The sequence below is a fragment of the Perissodus microlepis genome, chromosome 22, assembly GCF_051167445.1.
Source record: "Perissodus microlepis isolate ML-2025 ecotype Zambia chromosome 22, ASM5116744v1, whole genome shotgun sequence".
NCBI classification, from domain to species: domain Eukaryota; kingdom Metazoa; phylum Chordata; class Actinopteri; order Cichliformes; family Cichlidae; genus Perissodus; species Perissodus microlepis.
In genome coordinates this window covers 4,096,023-4,114,724 of record NC_140481.1, presented here as the reverse complement: position 1 = coordinate 4,114,724, position 18,702 = coordinate 4,096,023, and the positions used below count along the sequence as shown (strand labels likewise).

The following is an 18,702-nucleotide window of genomic DNA, read 5'->3' as shown; positions in this document are numbered from 1 at the left end:
AAACCCAAAGTTTCCTCCACAGGGCGTCTGGGCTTAGCTTTAGCGAGAGGGTGAGGAGCTCAGTGTAGAGCTGTTACTCCTCCACATCGATGGGAGGCAGTTGAAGTGTTTCAGGCATCCCAGACCAGGAGAAAGAAGATGTCCCTCAGCTGGCTTGGGAATGCCTCACGCTTCATTCACAGCAGGGCAGTCATGTTCGTTTGTGCATGTATTTGCCTGCAGAAGACAGGTTTTCAACCAGTGCAATCCTCAGAAATCCCTGCTGCACGCTGCTCGACGTGGAACACGCTGTGTGTCACTCACATGCTGAGTTGTTGACGAGTGAGGTGAAACAGAGTTCACCAGCAATGGGAGAAAAGCAAGAACAAATTAAAATAAATATTAAAAACTACAGCATGAAAGGTAAAGACAGTGGTTTCAGTGAACATTCTTTACTTTTTTAAGCATATTTTGCACTTCAGCTCGTTGTCTGTTAAACTGTACGTACTTCATCAATATTTTATAAATAAATATATATGAATAATATATATTAGATGAAAAACACGGGGAAAGCAAAGGTATATCAGGCCACAAGATGAAGAAACCAACGGGCAATGTCACAGTTGGCTGAATCCATCTTTTATATATGGTCTATGGTACAGACACTATCTGCACACTGCATATCTGGTGTTTCTTCACCATAACACTCATAATTTGTCAGCTGTTATGTCTCCTAATACTTGAATAACAATTTTAAAGATTCCCACAACTTTTAGTGCTGTGGAGCCACTGGTTGTTGCTTCCAGGTGGGGAGATGTATCTGTACTGAACGGCATGTTATGGTAAGTAAACTGAATGAAGAAAACTCCACAGGATTCTTTTAATATTGTCCGATACGCCGATATGCGTAATCAGTCGATTACATCATTTTACATCAACATTTTATATTGTGTGTGTGTGTTTAGTTAGATTAGCAGCCATTTAGCGTCTGAGTTACCACGAAACATTTACAAAGATCAGTATCGGCCTGGCTGTGATCTCTGCCACAGGTAGTAAAGCAAGCTAAGCTTGTTTGACTATCCGCTACAAAGTAGTGAAGTTTCTTTAAAGAACAACTGAAAAATGTTACCCTTTAACAGCTATGGAAGCGGCCTTTGCAGGGTTCTAGTCAAATATCTGGTCTGTACCGCCCCCAAGTGGCTCTTCTCTTATATTGACGAGCGGCTGCTTTACAAACCTCACAGATATTGACGACTTAAAAGTTGTTTTGGGTGGGAAACAGATATTCTGTATACACATATCTACATTTCACCTTATGAACAGAGCGATAGGTCAAATATCCTATAACATTTGTCCAAATTCATTCATTTAAACCATCCAGAATGTCCAAAAAGCTTCTGTAGAAAATGCCTTCTAAACATAATTTTTTAGGTATAGCAGAGCCGTTATTAATCTTTTTTTAAAATATTTTATTGTATTTATTTATTTAATCTTTTTGTCAAATGTGGCAAACATCTGTATTATACGTGAAAGATTCCTGGTTTGGTACTGTGAGGATACACAAAAAACACCCTCAGAGGGTCATTAGCTAGTTCACAAGCCCTGATAGTTGGGAAGTCTGTCTCATGAAGAGCATCCGGTGTAAAATCTGTGCCAAATCAGACATTTGGATCATTTTGTTGTGGTGACCTCTTGGGAAATAAGGGAGCAGCTGAATGTAGCTCTGGTTAATTAGTATATAATGAAACCTGTTACTGCAGGGTTAAAGCAAGAAGCATTTATAATTTTCTAATCCTGGGTTAGTGAATATTTTTTGCTGCTGTAATACTGTGAAATTATTATTTCTTCTCCAGATGTGCACAAATGTGGGTTTAAAAACCCGATACGGTGTTTCCGTTTCGTGCTCACAGTTTCCACTCTTTATAAGACATTAAAGACCAGTTAGAAACACTTATGTGTGAACAGATCTTTGCACCATCTGGTGCCTTATTTGAACTTGTATGACTCAAAGTCAGCAGGTTTCTGACACTGGGGGCGTTCACGTGCAGTGGGATGTTCCAGTACTTTTTAACTGAAATAAAACTGACCTCAGCATGGGCACACCTTTCCACATGCCTTGAACTGGCTTTGACAGCTTTTGCACAGGACAGGCAAGATTAAAGATTAAAGTGTGCAAACAGGAATATAACATGTTACACAAGCAAGATCAAATTGCATCGATTTACTTTACTCGTGCTTTTGTCTGTAGGTAAGTCAAACTAATAAAAGAAATTATTTGATTCAGGTAAACAAAAGTAATTCCAGTGACATACAACATGTTGCTCCAATGATGCAGTGGTGCAGGTTGAGGTGTTATCCTTTTCTGCTTCAGTAACATTTGATAACACTGATAATAGCAACTTGTGAGGTGATAGATGCACCACTGTGTTGCCCAGCTATTTGTATACATTGACTTACACATTTATTTAACCTAACTACATGTGAGGTTAGTTAGTGTTCTACCCTGTCCTAGTTTAGTGGTAATTGGCCTCAAAAAAAGCACTGGACTGGCTTTTTGCACTGCAAGCTGCATCCACACACCTAGATGGGCAGATCGGGGGGTAGTGAGGGTTCACTGTCTTACCTGAAGACCTTATGAGTGTTGGACAATGTGCTCTAAATCTCGAGCCACCATAAAAAACTGAATATTTGGGGACCTTAGTGGAGAGCCAGGTAACCAGTGAAGTGGTCCATCTGGGAGATGTGACTAAAAACAAAAAGTATCATTTGTACTACACTCCGCACAAATTATTAGTTCAATTGAAATCAGTTGTAATTATATAGCGCTAACTAACAACAACAGTCACCTCAAGGATCTTTATATTGTGAGGTGAAGACCCTACAGCAACACAGAAAACAACCCAACAATCAGATAACTCTGTATGAGTGAGTGGGAAGGAAAAACTCCCTTTTAACAGGAAGAAATCTCCAGTAGAACCAGGCTCAGGTAGGGGAAGCCATCTGCTGTGATTGGTTGGGGGTCTAAGGCTCATCTATTTTTACTCAAATGGCTAGTGGGTTTTATCAAAAGAAGTAAATAAAAGAATAAAATAAATAAAAGCAATTTCCTTTTAATGTTACTTTATCTTCTGCACAAGAAGGGAAATGCAGAGGTAATGCAAAGTATGCAAGACCTGGATTGAAAACCAGTAGGGAACAGGTCTGATGAATCCAAATTTGAAAGTTCTGGTGCAACAAAAATTTGCAGTATCTACAGTCACCTGTCAAACATGGTGGAGGCTCCATCACGGTTTGTGCTAGAAACCGGCAAAAGGTGTCAGGTGTTTTTTCCCCCCAGAAATCTCTGCAGCTGTTTCCCATTTCCTGGAAAAAAATAAAGAAATAAGGGGTGGCACAATACTCAAAAGTAACTGTTTTTTGGATGTAATGGACAATCCTAGAAGCTAACTAGCTATCTCTGTAGCCTTTAAATTACATTATTTATTACAGTTAAATATATTTGCTTCAAATTTCAAATGAAAGATTAATTGATGATAAAAAGGCAAAATTAGAAAGACAGCTTCCTGTACCTTATTAGACTGGAATACTCTAAGGAGTATCTGATTTACTAATCCTGAAAATCTTCCATGAAGGATGAAAATGTCCAAAATTGGAATCTGGTTATAAGAATAAAAGCAGTTAGGAAGACCTTTTGTAAATGTTCCAGCATACGAGTGAGAGTACATAGCGTATCTAATCCAAACTTCAAGCAGCAGAGAACAACAGAGCAGGAGTCAGGCATGTTTGGTTTATAGCAATGTTGTCTTTTATTCTAATTTCCAATAAACAGAGAATATATCAGTCCCTTATTTGTACAAAAAATACCTGAAAAGGATACAATGTAGATCCAGGAGCCGCACAGACAGAATGAAGCAAAGCACAGTGGAGGAGTGTATGTGAGAAAAAATGATTACAGGTCATTTGATCCTTTGTTTTTGTTTTTTCCTCCCTGGAATTTTATATTTGACCTCAACTTATGATGACTTTGACCCAGCAATAAAAACACTGAGTTAGCTTCACTTGCACCTATAGTGTAAGTCACCGAAGTTCAGTGGGACTGACATGTGACGTCCACATTAGCATTTAGTTCCAGTAAGGCTGCATTTCACAGTCACAGCTAATTTGAAACGCAGTGTGAGAGTGGACGGACGGCAACTAGGGAGCTGTGACCGTTTCAGAAAGAGGCACGTGCTGCGAGAGAATACAAAAAAATGTTACGCACCTTTAAGAAAAATAATCAGACAACATAGACATTATAATGAGATGCACAATCCTCTGGAGCTACAGCTTATAATTGCACTACTTGTGATGAAAAGCTTAAGAATTAGCGTGTGCGCTCTCCATCAAAAAACAATGCTGTGTGTGTGTGTGTGTGGGCTTAATATCCAAACATGGAGTATAAATGACAGATTGGGAATACTGAAAGAGTTGAAACCTGGCAGAGATGAAGACTCCGACAGCCTGTCAGCTTATAAACACAACTGAAGTTCAGAAATTTGACACGTGCCAAAAATCCAGTTTGATTTCTTAAAATAAAAAATAAAAAAATGTTTAATTTAATTAATACTGTATATGCTGTGGTATACGTCATTTTGTGGCAAACCAAAGACAATACACAATAAAGTCATACACACAATCATATAATAAAAAAAGGAAAAAACAAATCATTCTTCATTTTACATGGAGTTATGAGCAAAAGCATAACAGCCCATACATAGTGATCTGTGACCTAGGTACAGTGTTAGATCTACATCTTCTCCATAGCTTCACATACTTTGAAAACAAGACTTTATACTGGTATATATTCATATGATTGGACTTCTGTGAACGATTGCATTGTAGCACAGTGACTTAAAAAAAAATGGAGGGAGGACGGTGATTTTGTCCCTGCTGACCCATAGTGACGTGGCTTTCATCCTCTGTCAGACAGGGAAGAACCTAAACTGATGACTGGGAATGCTGGGAAACTTCCAGTCAAACTCCCGTCTCCTCTAAATCTGCAGCTTACCCCCCGTGACTTTACCAGACTGTCTTCTTACTGACTCTAAAAGGGCAAGCGCGTTAGCCAGCAGACTTCCTGAAGAGTGAATATAACAGTCTGGTCATCCGCACACCAACACACACATTTACCACAGGGTCATATAGCTTACAGGCTGGACACAGGTGGGAGAGGGGGGCGGGGGATTCAAGCATTATCCAATCCCTGGAGAGAGTCTGACCTGACTGACCAGAAAGGCCTGATTGGTGGAGTGCAGAGCTGGTGAGTCGTTTAAGTCACGCGATTAGTTGGCTGGTGGCGGCAGTGGATTGTGTGTGTGTCTGTGTGTGTATCAGTGTCGGTGCTTAGAGTCTGCCGACCTCATTCTAACCCTGTGAATCTGGGGTAGGATGGATGGAAACTGCAGGTGAGGGCGGGACGGGTGCTGCACAAAAGCAGGTGTTATGTCACACGGGTTCAGTTGGTCATGTGACAGTAGGAATGACAAAAGGATTCCTCGTCTCCTTTCTTGGGCATCTTTTTCCTGTTACTATAAATAAGGTCAAAAATAAACTAACTCGTGATCTGTTTAAGCTACTTCGAGAGGAATTTCTATGTGAATCTAATTCTTTGGAACTGATCTCTATGCTGACTATTACAGATTCATTTTTAGAGACCTGGCAACAGCATCAACAATTGGCATTTTCTCCTACATGTCATGAATTGGTTGATGACAGCTCATTTTTTTTCAGTAGACCAACTAGGTAGAGGGGGAAAAAGGCTTATGATACCGACTGATTCACAAACTGATGCCACTTTAATGAGTTTTGAACCATGAATGCTAAGACTGGGCATAAGGTTAAGGTTCTGTGTTTAGCATTTAGCCACCTATTAGCAAACTCGTTCTCTGTAACATACATGTGGTATGTTCTAGTATAAAGCTAGCGTTCAACCAAAAATTCAAGGAAACCGAAACAGTAAAATGGTAACACATTTTGGACACATTCACGTGACAAATGTTTTCCATGAGATCTACTATCACAGCAGCTAGACTTACAGACTAACCAGCGCTAATATCCAATTTAGTCAATTTAGAAGATTTTGGTCAAATTTTGGTGTACTGAGATTTCTCACATGGCATCATATTAGAAACGATACAACCACTGGTTGTCAGGGAAACGTATTTACGGACTGGTTGGTAGTACTTCCAGGAGGTTGGTGGCTCTCGCTGGGTGAAGTCTCACCAGTCTGTAGGCTTGTGTGATTGGGACCTTGTTCACTTTATCCTACATTGTCACATGTCCAAAATGGCCGACAAGTTAATGTCACATGGTTAGGGGTCACGTGTCTACAAAAAATAAAGAATGAAAAAAAATCTCAAGAACCAAAGGTGACAGCTAGTACAACAATCTGAAACTGGAGGTTCAGTTCACTAAACCTGTTATTTGAGAAGCTTGAATAATTGAATACTTTTACTTTTTCAAAATGAAAGAACAAAAACAAATACTTGCTGGCCCTTAATTTACTCAAACAATGACCTGGTACTGCTAAACTAAGTGAAACCCCTCTGTTAGCTTCCTATGTCTCTGTAGTGGTGGATTTGTTGTTTGATGGATTGGTTGTGAAATCAAGAAAGAAGCCATTTCTGCTTGATTGTAATTTAGCGACCCTGTTGATGTTTAGCAATGGTGCTCACTTCATGCAGCTAATGGAAATATCTAAATATAGAGTTAACTGACATTTTATCCAGATCTGAGATTGCATCACCAGTACATGTTTTCAAAGTTTTGTTCCAATGGACTTTTACTTTACAGGAATCTTTTAGACCTTTTGGAAAATATATTTTTTGCTTTCCTGTTAGAAAAGAAGGCAGAGATGAGAAGCTAGCTAGTTATGTGTGATGCTAGCTAGCAGTCTACAGCCAGCTAGCCAAGCTCAGTAAAAACAAAAGATAACTTTCACAAACTGTTGTTTCCAGGATGATAAAACATGTTGATTACTGAGCTTTAGAGGTGGCTTTAGGCAGATTTTCTAACCGCACAGAGTCAAGACTGCTAGTCACGCTAGCATTAGCCTCATATTTAACGTACAGATCCTGTGAGTGTGTTACATTTCTTGACAAGAAAGCAAAAAAGGACTGTTTCCCAAATCTCCCACCATTTCTCCCCACTCATGATGTTCTTCCACCACCCCTGAAAAAAAAAATCCCAAACGTGTTACTCTATGTGCATTACTTTTTAAAACATAGCTTCAATTTTATACACAAGTAGGGATGGGTATCGAAAACCGGTTCTTGTTGAGAACCGGTTCCCACTGTTTCAATTCCTTGGAATTGTTTGCCATTTTTGCAAACGATTCCCTTATCGATTCCAGTCGCCCCGAATGACGTCACCACGTTGCGGAGCGTCATTTACCTGGCAGGAAACACGACGCCTAAGCGGCTTAAACGCTCAAAAGTTTGGTTATACTTTACGAGAACGGATGACAACAGGGCAACTTGCAATACTTGCAAAGTAGATATTTCGTTTAAGGGAGGAAACACTACGAATATGCAAAAGCATTTGCTCACAAAACACGCTATAACCTTAAATGGATGTCGTGATTTTAATTCTGCTCCGGACTCGTGAATCTCAACCCAGCAGCAGCGGTAACGTTTGCACGTCCTCTCCCGTTAATGCGGCAGGTAAATAATCAACTAACAGTGCATATTATGTTAGCGCGATCTGCCTTATTACAAAACCTGCCATTACTGTGCATTTAGGCGACCATGATGAGAGAGACAGACAGAGTCTGGCTGGCGCTCGCTGGCAGTTGTCGCTGCAGTCTACCGGTAGCGTCTCCTTTCAGGCCAGGATAGACGAATGTCACCGAGCAGTGACTGAGTTTGTGGTAAAAGGCTTGCACCCATTTGCCACAGCAGATGCCCCCGATTTTCGGTAAGTGAATGTGTTTAATTGTAGGCAGGGACATTACTGGATATTCTTGTGTAATTGCTACAGAATAATTTATGTTATACTTTGTTATTGCTACAGAAGAATATTTATTTTATTGTTTTACATTTACAATTTTTTCCCCGGGGACCCTGTGACACCCCATTGAAGAGCCATAGGCTGGATCTCTTAAGATCTCACTGTTGGGTTTGTAAGGCCATGTTACTGCTAAATTTCTATCTTGTTCAAAGAGAAGATATAAAACAAAGTTCTAAGCTAATCGACCTTAGTGTTCTCCTTTTTTTTAAAAAAGAATCGATAAGAGAATCGATAAAGAATTGAATCGTTAAACAGAATCGAAAATGGAATCGGAATCGTGAAAATCTTATCAATACCCATCCCTATACACAAGGCTCACAATTTTCACTTAAGGCGAGTGAGGCTCATTTGACTGCTTGTTGACACACAGACAACTGAGTTCACGTTTCAAGTAATTTGTTCAAATTTCATATTTAAAATGTTTTTAATAAAAGTTTCGAGAGTGCTTTTGTTGCTTTCAACGAGGGAACAGTGGTCAGAATCCGAACACGACAGCTCCAACCCATCGACAACAAATCAGGCTGATTTTTTAAAAATGTGCAAGCAGAGAGCTCAGAAATTATTTAGTAAAAGGAAAACATTCAAAGACAAATTCACCAACAGATAAAATAACCATTTTGATTGGAAAAAAACAGACCGAAATGGTAGAAAGCTTGGGCTCGACACACTTTTAAGTGAGTCTATTTGAAAATCTTCCTCTTCTTCCTTAAAGTCTTGAGACACCTACAGCTGGTTCAAGAGCACATTCATGTTTTTTAATTGTTGTGGTCTTGTTGGTACGACACACACGGCTGGGGAGGTTAGTTAGATGTTCTTAAACCTTACTGGAAAGCACTGCATGATGTGACTGTGCTCCCACACCACCGTAATCCAGCCAGAGCTGATGGAAATTCACATGCGTGCTTTTCAGAAGGGGAGTGAAGGAGGAAGAGGAGGCAGCTTCTCTTAGCTAAAGAGCTGTCGTCTGTCCGCTCGGGAGTGCAAAACAAGTTCTTCATTGAATCAACAGTAATAAAACAGCATTAAAATGACATCAAGTAATCAACTCTACAAGAGAGGCTTGTACAGCCTTCCTGATAAACATTCCTCTGTCCTTTCAGAAAACCCTCGCCCCTGCTCTGCTCGTCTTGCCTTTCAGCGACTTCTCGTTTCTCTCCCGACTTTTTTCTGAGCTCGTGTGGAGGCGGGATTGGGGTTGCATCAGGGGTCTGTGGGTCGGGACACGGCAGCGATGCCACGTCATGCCCCGCTAAGGTGTTTCCGGGGGGTGGAGGGCAGGGTGTCAGCTTATCCAGACTGGACTGCACAGGTTGAGAAAACTCCTGGATCAAGTTTGAAGGGACCCAGGGAGGTTCCCGTCCATCCCTGATGATCATTGAGGAAGTCAGAAGGTGGCGCTCCCCGCCCACCTCGGTATCGAGGACAGGGCGGGCACCACAGCTTATCAGGCCTGGAGGATGGGGAAGGTGGGTGGATGGGGCTGAAAGGTTTGGGACTCTAAATGAAGGGATCCATCCAAGAGACCCACTGGAAACATACTGTAGCCATCTTGTGGTTTCACATCACGCTGGTCTTTTTCTGGGGTCTGAACACCAATAACAAAACAACCGCAGGAGTCCACAGTCTTTGACACTTGGCCTGTCCCAACAGCTCTCATTCAAACAACCAAGCAGCAGTAAGGTGGAGACGAACGTTACCCACTGGGGGACATCGACTTCCAGTCCCGGCTCCTGCTGAGTTGTTCACATCCGCAAAACAGGACGTAACTTTTCTCCATCTCCTCAACCCCCACTGCGTTGGTAAGGGAAGGGGTAAAGGGGACAGAAGGGGAGGGAGGGGGATCTCAGGGAGAGAGGTGTGCAAAGAAAGGTTTGGGGGGAGGAGTGTCACAAGGCCACAGCGGTGCATGGATGTTTGAGCTTGCAGGGCAGCACTCCTCTGTTAAGCTGGTAAAACTCCACCAGGTGAATCAGATCGGTGAACTTGGTGGTGCCGTCGTCGAGGCTGAAGAATACCTGACCGTCCTCCTCACACTTTAGAGCAGAATCAGACGGAGGAGAGGAGATAGTTTAGACACCACATGACAGAGACTGATCTTTATGAGGTAACGATAAAACATGGAACATCTGACAGGAGTGCAAACAGATGATAACATCCAGGTCTACATCGCCAGGCCACTGTACTGCATTTATAAGATAAGCAAATGATTTAATATCAAACACACTAATGAAGCCAGTTAGGTTTGGGGTTAGGTTTAGGACATTATCCCTTCTCAGACCTGGAGATGACATTAATATTTTCAGTACAGTCTGTGGAGTGATCCGACTGGCTACTTTTTGCATTTCTTTGACGATATAAACTACAAACCAACACATTTTATACTCCTACAGATTAGTTTGTCTATCAGTCACTTTGATCCACACTAGAATATCAGGGATGGATGAACATGAATGATTTTTATCAACTGGGCATTTTTAACATTTACACTTTTGACTGAACGGACAGAAACTCCATTGGAGGAGAATGGCCATCTATTATCAGTTCAATGTAATCAGTCTGAAATACATATATACCTTTTTCCAAATAAAGTTAAAACACTTTCTCCATGCAACTGCATCTTTGTCAGTAACTGATTGATCTGTTCCCTCTGAGCTGTTTCGAGCTGATTTCTGTCCTGCAGCAAAATAAATCTAAGTGCACGGCTGCCTGGGAGGAAGCAAAAAACACATTTTAAAATCTTAAAAAAGCACAGCGTACTTTGGAAACGGGTTGGTGGTGATGCTAAATGAGTGTAGCAGGCTCGCTGGGCAGAGTCTGCCGTAGGGTTTTTTTACACTATAGAATTAAACTGCATCGCAGACTATTTTTAAAGATGGACCTGCTTCTGGGGACAAATATACTCCTTTGCCGGTGATGCCAACAAGCCACAGCAGCTGGTTTTTGAGACTGTGACTGCAGTTTAGCAGTCAGACTATAACAAGAAGTAAAATTTGTGTCATTTTCACACCGTTTCTCATTTCAGTGCATCTTAACAGAGGCAGTGAGATTTTTCTTGCTTTGTAATCACACTGACCGGTAGGATCTGGAAGTGCTTGATCTTCTGGTGGTGGCACAAGGTGAGCACGAATGCCTTGGGATTACTCTGACTGTCCCGCAACAAGAATAACCTGAAAGAAAAAGATTACATCATGAGAACTAGTTCAACCACCTTATAAAAAGGACTGACATATCTACCATGAATTTCCATATGCTTGATAATACACACCTTGAATATACTGCTCAAAAAAATTAATGGACCACTTTGAAAAATCACATTGGATATTACTCCACTGGGTAATGTGTTAGGATGAAAAGATGCCACATCGTTTGATGAAAACTAAATGATCAACCTACAGAAAGCTGAATTCAAAGACATCCTGAAAATTTAAAATGATGCAGCAGGTTATGGATGGTGTACCGGGGCATCTCCTCCCAGATCTGGACCAGGGCATGACTGAGCTCCTGGGCTGTGTGAGGTGCAACCTGGTTGCTCAGATGCACTGAAACATAGAACATAATGTGGGGTGTTCTGTTGCATTTAGGTCAGGCCAGCAGGGCCAGTCAATGGTATCAATTTCTTCATCCTCCAGGAATTGAGTGGATACTTTCACCACATGAGATCAGAGATTCCCATTCAACAGGAGGAAACCAGGATCCACCCAGCACCAGAGTAGGGTCTGAGAATGGCTCCAAAGATTCCATCCTGATACCTAATGGGAGTCAGAGTGCTGTCACCTAACCTGTAGAGGTCTGCGTGTTTCTCCATGGATATGTTTTCCCAGACCATCATTGACCCACCACTCGATCGGTCATGCTATGTTACAGGCAGCATAATGTTCTCCACGGCTTCTCCACATCCTTTAATGTCTCTAATACGTGCTCAGGGTGAACCTACACTCATCTGTGAAAAGTACAGAGCTGCCAATTCTGGTATTCTATGGCAAAAGCAAATCTGGCTCCAATGTCCTGGGCAGTGAGCACAGAGTCCACTAGGGGATGTCGGGCCCTCAGGCATCATGAAGTCAGTTTCTGATTGTTTGGTCAGAGACATTCGCACCACTGTCCCATTCGAGGTCATTTTGTATCTCTGGCAGCGCTCACCCTGTTCCTCCTTGCACAATGGAGCAGATACTGATCCTGCTGATGGGTTAAAGACCTTCTACAGCCCTGTCCAGCTCTCCCAGAGTAACTGCCTGTCTTCTGGAATCTCCTCCATGCTCTTGAGACTGTGCTGGGAGACACAGCAAATCTTCTAGTAATGGCTCGCATTGATCTTGACTGGTTTGTACTGTCCAAGCTGTCCAGCCTTGGTAGGGTCCAGGTATCATCTCATGCAACCAGTAGTGACACAGACCCAAGCTAAGTGCAAAACTAGTGAAAGAAACAGCCAGAAAAGATGAGGAGGGAAAAATGTCAGTGGCCTCCACCTGTTTGGGGGTTGTCTCATCGTTGCCCCTCTAGTTCACCTGTTGTTTATTTCATCAGCACCAAAGCAGCTGAAGCTGATTAAAACCTCCTCTGCTACTAACCTGACCACATCAATTCCCAGAAGTTTAACTGACTTGATGCAATATTCTGATTAAAAAGTGCTCCAGTAATTTTTTGAGCAGTGTTCTGGAAAGCATTAAAACTTGCTGTGTGTGTGTTGTTGCTTTGACGAACCAAAGCACAATCATCCTGACAGCACTTGGACTACTTTGACAAAATTATCTTCCTCCCGGAGCCTTCACGTGAGGAGCGCTCTCCGTTCGACAATGTCGTAACTCACCCATCGACTTGGCCTTGTTGTATCATCATTTTGTGGGCTTCTTCTCTCATGATACGACCATGAAACCACACCTGTGTCCTGTGAATCACTGAAAAACACGGGAAGTTTTTCACACACACACAACCATATTATATATATTTGTAAATGTATTTCTACTGCTCATGGTGTTATTGCTAGACCAGTGTCACATGAGAGTACCTGTGCTCAGAGAAGATGGATGCAGGGGACTGGGACTGCCCAAGACATTCATACGCTGGCTCCTTTTCTATAAACACCACATTTATCGTTAGATATCATCATGTAAAACAAAACTCCCTGCATTAGTCAAAGTCCCTAAGCCATGCCCATCACGTGTGTAACCCTCATGGCAAACTAAACTATGTTTAAACATCACTTTGGACCAAAACAAACACAGGAATGTTTTACTGTGAATCACTCTCTTCAATTCTTTTTAGTCCAATAACAAACACTCTACTGAAGGATGCACAGCTTTGGTAAAGTGCAATTACTACACACTTTAATTCACAAAGAAAACGCAGCCTTGTAGGGTATGAAAGGCTTCAGTGCATACCATCCTTAAAAGCAGTCAATTTTTAAATATACTGGGAAACTCCTGCATATTCTGTGGTAATCACACAAAGCAGCTGCGGCTTGAATACGTTTGCACTTCTAGTCAGATATCCTCTATTTCCTATCTAACCCCACCCTGCAGAACAGAATCCTTGCTCCCTCTGCTTACCCTCCAGGTATGCCCTTCTTCCAGGGCGGCGCTCTGGGCCTCGATGGGGTTGTCGATGACGCGACCGGTCCGCCCGGAGAAGTCCATGGCAACCAGGGAATTCTCAGATACGCTTCGCTGTTTGGAGAGCGGCAGGGTGGGTGGAGGGTGATGGTGGTTGGGTAGGGGTTAGAGGGAGGGAGCATACAAGAAAAAGGGTGGAGGGGTGGTAGACAAGGGTCAAGGGTTAAACAAGCCAGACACACTCACTGGAGCATGACAAATCCTGTCTGCACACAGACCCACTTTAGTCAATCCACAAATGCCCCTTTTGAGGAAAAGCACAAGCCTCTGCTGGCTATCTGGCTGTGGGACTCAAATTAGTCAAGACTTTCTTATAATAAATGTAATATAATATAATATAATATAATATAATATAATATAATATAATATAATATAATAATATTACTCTTCACAAAATAATCCAACATTCATTTTTCCCATTTTTAGGAGTCGTTGTTATATTATATCCTAACACCTTTCAGAAGAAGTTACATTAAATAAACATAATGCTCGAAGATCTGCTGTGTTAATTTTTTCTCACGGTCTTTCTAACCGTTTCCTAAAAGCTTTGATAATCATACACCATTACTCTATTGAACAAGCGCAGTGGCAAACCCAGCTTCAGCTTCTAAACTGAACGCTGAGTTCAGGAAACATCAGGAAAGCTGAGTGGAACTGCTTTTAGTTTGAGCTGCCACTGATTGCCTAACACTTTCAGATAGCGGGGTTTGTGAGTATGCGTGTGAAGTTTTAAACACAGGCTAACTCGCTGTAGAAGTGTCTAATCTTAAGGTTAGGGCACAGACTTCAATTGTGGAGAATTGCGACTAATTCTATTCACAATCTTTCCAAAGGAGCTTATGACACCTTTTTCAACACCTCATGGTGCGAGGGGATTACACATCACACCTGCAAAAAACAATTCTCCTGTTAACTGTGCATGTGTTGGAACAGTATGTAAATATTCACTTATTTAAAAAATTGGATAAGATGTTTTTTAATGGATGTCATTTTGCTGTAAACTGTCTGCTTACATTAGCAGCAAACGTCAGCAGTAGCCTGGTCATCCGAATATAAAAATCTATTTCAGCATTTCAATAAAACAAGTTTTTTCCTCTTAAGAAGCTTTGAGCTTCGTCCCAAGATTATTATCAGCTAATTCATGCATCAATCTGGATTCGTCCCTGCTGTTAGAGCAGAGTTGCAGTAAAGCGATGTCACAGAGAGCAGATCCTCACCACAGGTGCAGTAAAAGGCGAGAGGTTAGACTTCCTCTGCTGGGGCACGTTGTAGCTCTGATACAGCACTATTCCGTACTACGGGGGCAGGAGAGAGGAGAAGGCATCAGCTTAACATCCAAGCACCAACTAACTCATTAATGTTTAACTGCGACGCAAGAAAAGTGCAGGGTTTTTACTTTGAACAGCCTGAAGGCAGTCATCCAGCAAGTCCTGCTCTGCTCGTCCTCCGCACACAGCATTTTCAGTTCCTTGCAGTCGCTCCTCACTTTGCTGGGCTGTCGACCAAACAGAGGACGCAGCGGGGAATTAGATTAACGAGATGCACATCGCAAACATGAACAGTAATAAGGCTTCATGTGACCGTGCCAGAACACAGTCACAGTGCAGCCACTGTTGTGCTCGGCAGCACAGGTCTGCGCTCTAATCACAGCAAAGATCTGACTGCTTTGGGGGTTAGAGTGGCAATCAGGAGTCGATTGAAAAGAATTTAGCATTTTCCACATGACCCAATCTTTATTAAATATTTATACACTGCATGCAGTCAAATAACATGAAAGTAAGTGATACAGTAAGGTTAGGAAAATCTATTTTTTTATGATTTATTTATGGACAGAGTTGCGACTTTCCAGGCAACTCTGTCCAAAATCACAGCTTAGACTTTTTCCTTTCCTCCTTCCACCACCAACAAGGGCATAAGGCACACTGCTCCCTAAATACAACCCCATACTGATAAATTCATTCATGTCGCCATGGCAACAAACCCCACCACCCCCTCACCCCACCAAGAAAAATCCCTCACCCAATCCTGCACTGTCACCCCCGCTGACAGCATCTGACACGCCAATTGTCTAGCACGTGTGTGTGTGTCTGTGTGTGTGTGTAACAGAGAGGTGAAGAGGTCAGGTGGGCCAGATTCCCTGTGCCATCCCTGCTTATCCCCCTGAGCTTATCCCAGATCAGCAGGTACGCCCACCGCAGATACCACCCGGAGCGGGGCACAGTACTGAGAGTGTGTTTAAACCGCTGCTGTGCTGTTTTAAACCCATGTGTCCTCACAGACACGCCCACTACATACAACGTATGCAGAGAAGTACTGACTTTAAATAAAGATTTCAAAACTGTGAAAAAATCTGTTTTTTTATATTGGAAAAAATCAAATGAGACATTTTTTAGCTATTAAAGAACAATAATATTCATCTCTAGTGGGAGCCCTGAAGTTAAAAACTGCACTTCCTGTAATGACCACTAGAGGCTGACTCTAAGACTGAACCAATCCCCACAGACTCCCATGTTAAAAAGCACAACTTCCCAGCATAAATAAGCATGTTTACAGTCTGTTCAGCCAGTTCTTTCCTCTATAACCACAGAATGAGAGGTGAGATGTGTTGTTACTGACCAATGACTGTATACAGTCATTGTTACTGACGCACTGAAACTTTATTAAAGTTGAAGTTATGCAGTATTAGCGGATTAGCAGCTGTAGCCGCTAGCTGCCCGCTGAGCTACATTTCAGCTAATCTGAATCACTGCACTTTAACTGTGTTTGTGCATTTGGTACCTTTTGGAGCATTTTGTGTGTAATTATGTGGCTAATAATAAGGCCTGAAGTGTGACTACTTCTACTAACAAACTATTCGAGAACTCTTAGCTTCAGTGTTGCTGAGTCAAGTTCTACTTCCATGTTATTTAGCAAAAATTAGGATGAAATCATGGCTACATATAGCACATATCTGTTTATGGATGCAGCTTTCTGACCACCCAAACGCAGTCACCTCTGGCTCCACAAAAATAACAACCAGGTGGCCAAAATCCTAAAAATCAGAAGCCTCAAAACATGATTTCACAAACCAGTGGGTGATGTCACTGTGGCTGCATCTTTATTTACAGTCTGTGGTTTGTCTGTGTGTTACCTTGATGCAGAACTGGTAGTCTGTGGGGGCGTTGTGAAGTTTTCGGCCCGTGATGACGGTGAAGACGTTACTGTCCTCCAGGTCTGACAGAACCTGCAGGTGCCGGGGCTCCTGTGGGGGTTGTGAGGGTGGCGATATATGATTTAAGCTAATGCACAACAAGCGCAAACACACACACACAAATTGTGGGATTAGGCAGCTGACAAGCCCTAGATCTAGTTTACTTCACACCACTTCCACAATCAATAAAGCAATACTTTCTCACCTTGGATGTTCCTTTAGTGGAGTAATAAAGACCGGAGCGGCGCAGGAACATGTAGAGCTTTTTCCAGGACTTGCGTCCAGGCTCTTTCACATGCAGATAGCCCTGAATCTCTGGACAGCTGCTCGAGTTCAGAAAGTTCTGGAAAACGAACGCACAACAACATCTATCGTTAATACTGCTGCAGGGCAAGGATATTATAATTAACCAAAACTAAATATGGTTTGTTAACTAAAATAAAATATAAATAAATAAAATTAACTGAAATAATTTGGTGGAACTTGGAAAACAAACTAAAATAAATATCCTTAGTTTGAGTGTTTGTTAGTTGGGTAAAAAGTTTTATTACAGCTTGCCTGATGAGGCATTGGTGGACGTGTTTGCTGAAAGTCTGGATGAGTCTCTATGAGTCAACCGCGTTCAACACGTTCTGTGTTTTTATTGCAATAACTGTGATGATTTTCCCCAAATCTGACCTGTGACCTTAAAACTCAAACTGAAGCTAAGAGAAAACAAAACTAAACAAACATTTTCAAATATTAAAAACTAAACTGAATTAAAAAGAACAAGCCAAAATAAAACAAAAATAACTATAATAGCACTGCTACAGAGGAAGTGAATACAGCACTGTTTGGGTATCTGCTTTTAAAACAGATCATAATGAAAATCTGAATTAAAAATGAATATTGCAGTGAAATAATGAGGCAGCTTATTTTATATTTCTAAAAATTGGAAAGCAAATTGAGCGCAGCACCATAATCTGTCTGTGCATGCGCATGCATATTTTTGGACGAACAGATGGTAACGCTCTTGAGATATCAGGGCTCGTATAATTCATAGTATTGCTTCACTGAGTCATCAACTCACCTGTAAGAGCTGTGACGGAGGAATTGAGCCATCAGACTCCTGACAAAAAGCCACCATCTGCTCCGGAAAAAAGTTCTGGATGGAAAAGACACACGGAGATCGCCAGTGAGCGAGAGACAAAGAGACAAAGAAAGAGAGAGAGGCACTACAGACCACTTAGGATAGTGCTTCTCTATCCAGAATGTGTGTGTGTGTGTGTGTGTGTGTGTGTGTGTGTGTGTGTGTGTGTGTGTGTGTGTGTGTGTGTGTGTGTGTATGGGATGTGTGAGTGTTCAATCAACACAAGGACTAAGAGCCAAAGTGGTGCGGAGACAGAGAGAGAGGGCACTCCAGCCCTCGGAGTAGATGCAGTATGATCTCACCCGCTGATGTAATCCCCTTTAACCAGCAACGCTACTCTTAGCGTGATTGACAAGCCGTGGCCAGCACTCCTGTGTTTTACTGTGCTCATTACCACAGAGCTGAGGTCACCTGCTGGCTCTGACACACACCTAAATCACCCACAGCAATAATGTCACCATATACCCGGCCAGCACACAACAGTAACAGCCCCACGCTGCGTCCACATCGCCAGAAAAAATGCCATGCAGGCCGCTCGGCGCCGAGTCGCTGGCTGCCAGAAGTAGGGACGTGTACGTCTTTAAAAAACGACGATCAGCTTTGCATTTTGAGATTTTAGCACCTGTCTGAAGGTAGGATAAAAGGATAATGATGAGTTTTAACTGAAACCGTTAGCTTCTTCCAGGAGGAAGAATGAAACGGGAAACGCAGAGAGTGTAGCTAAAATACTACAAATAGCATTGCCATTT

The 18,702-nt window shown here is 42.0% G+C and overlaps 1 protein-coding gene across 4 annotated transcripts in view; it reads right to left on the bottom strand.

The window, feature by feature from the left end:
- Positions 1-3,761: 3,761 nt before the first annotated feature.
- Positions 3,762-18,702, bottom strand: part of LOC146362446 (growth factor receptor-bound protein 10-like) — a 49,363-nt gene continuing 34,422 nt past the window's right edge. For all 4 annotated transcript variants that reach the window (XM_084918825.1, XM_084918826.1, XM_084918827.1 and 1 more), the window contains 10 exons: positions 17,894-17,968; positions 17,030-17,167; positions 16,765-16,875; positions 15,031-15,129; positions 14,852-14,929; positions 13,572-13,688; positions 13,031-13,097; positions 12,833-12,920; positions 11,099-11,192; positions 3,762-10,058 (listed from right to left, as the gene is read on the bottom strand). In XM_084918825.1, the coding sequence (XP_084774951.1) occupies positions 9,912-10,058; positions 11,099-11,192; positions 12,833-12,920; positions 13,031-13,097; positions 13,572-13,688; positions 14,852-14,929; positions 15,031-15,129; positions 16,765-16,875; positions 17,030-17,167; positions 17,894-17,968 (1,014 nt within the window). In that variant the 3' untranslated portion in view covers positions 3,762-9,911. The remainder of the gene's footprint in view (positions 10,059-11,098; positions 11,193-12,832; positions 12,921-13,030; positions 13,098-13,571; positions 13,689-14,851; positions 14,930-15,030; positions 15,130-16,764; positions 16,876-17,029; positions 17,168-17,893; positions 17,969-18,702) is intronic.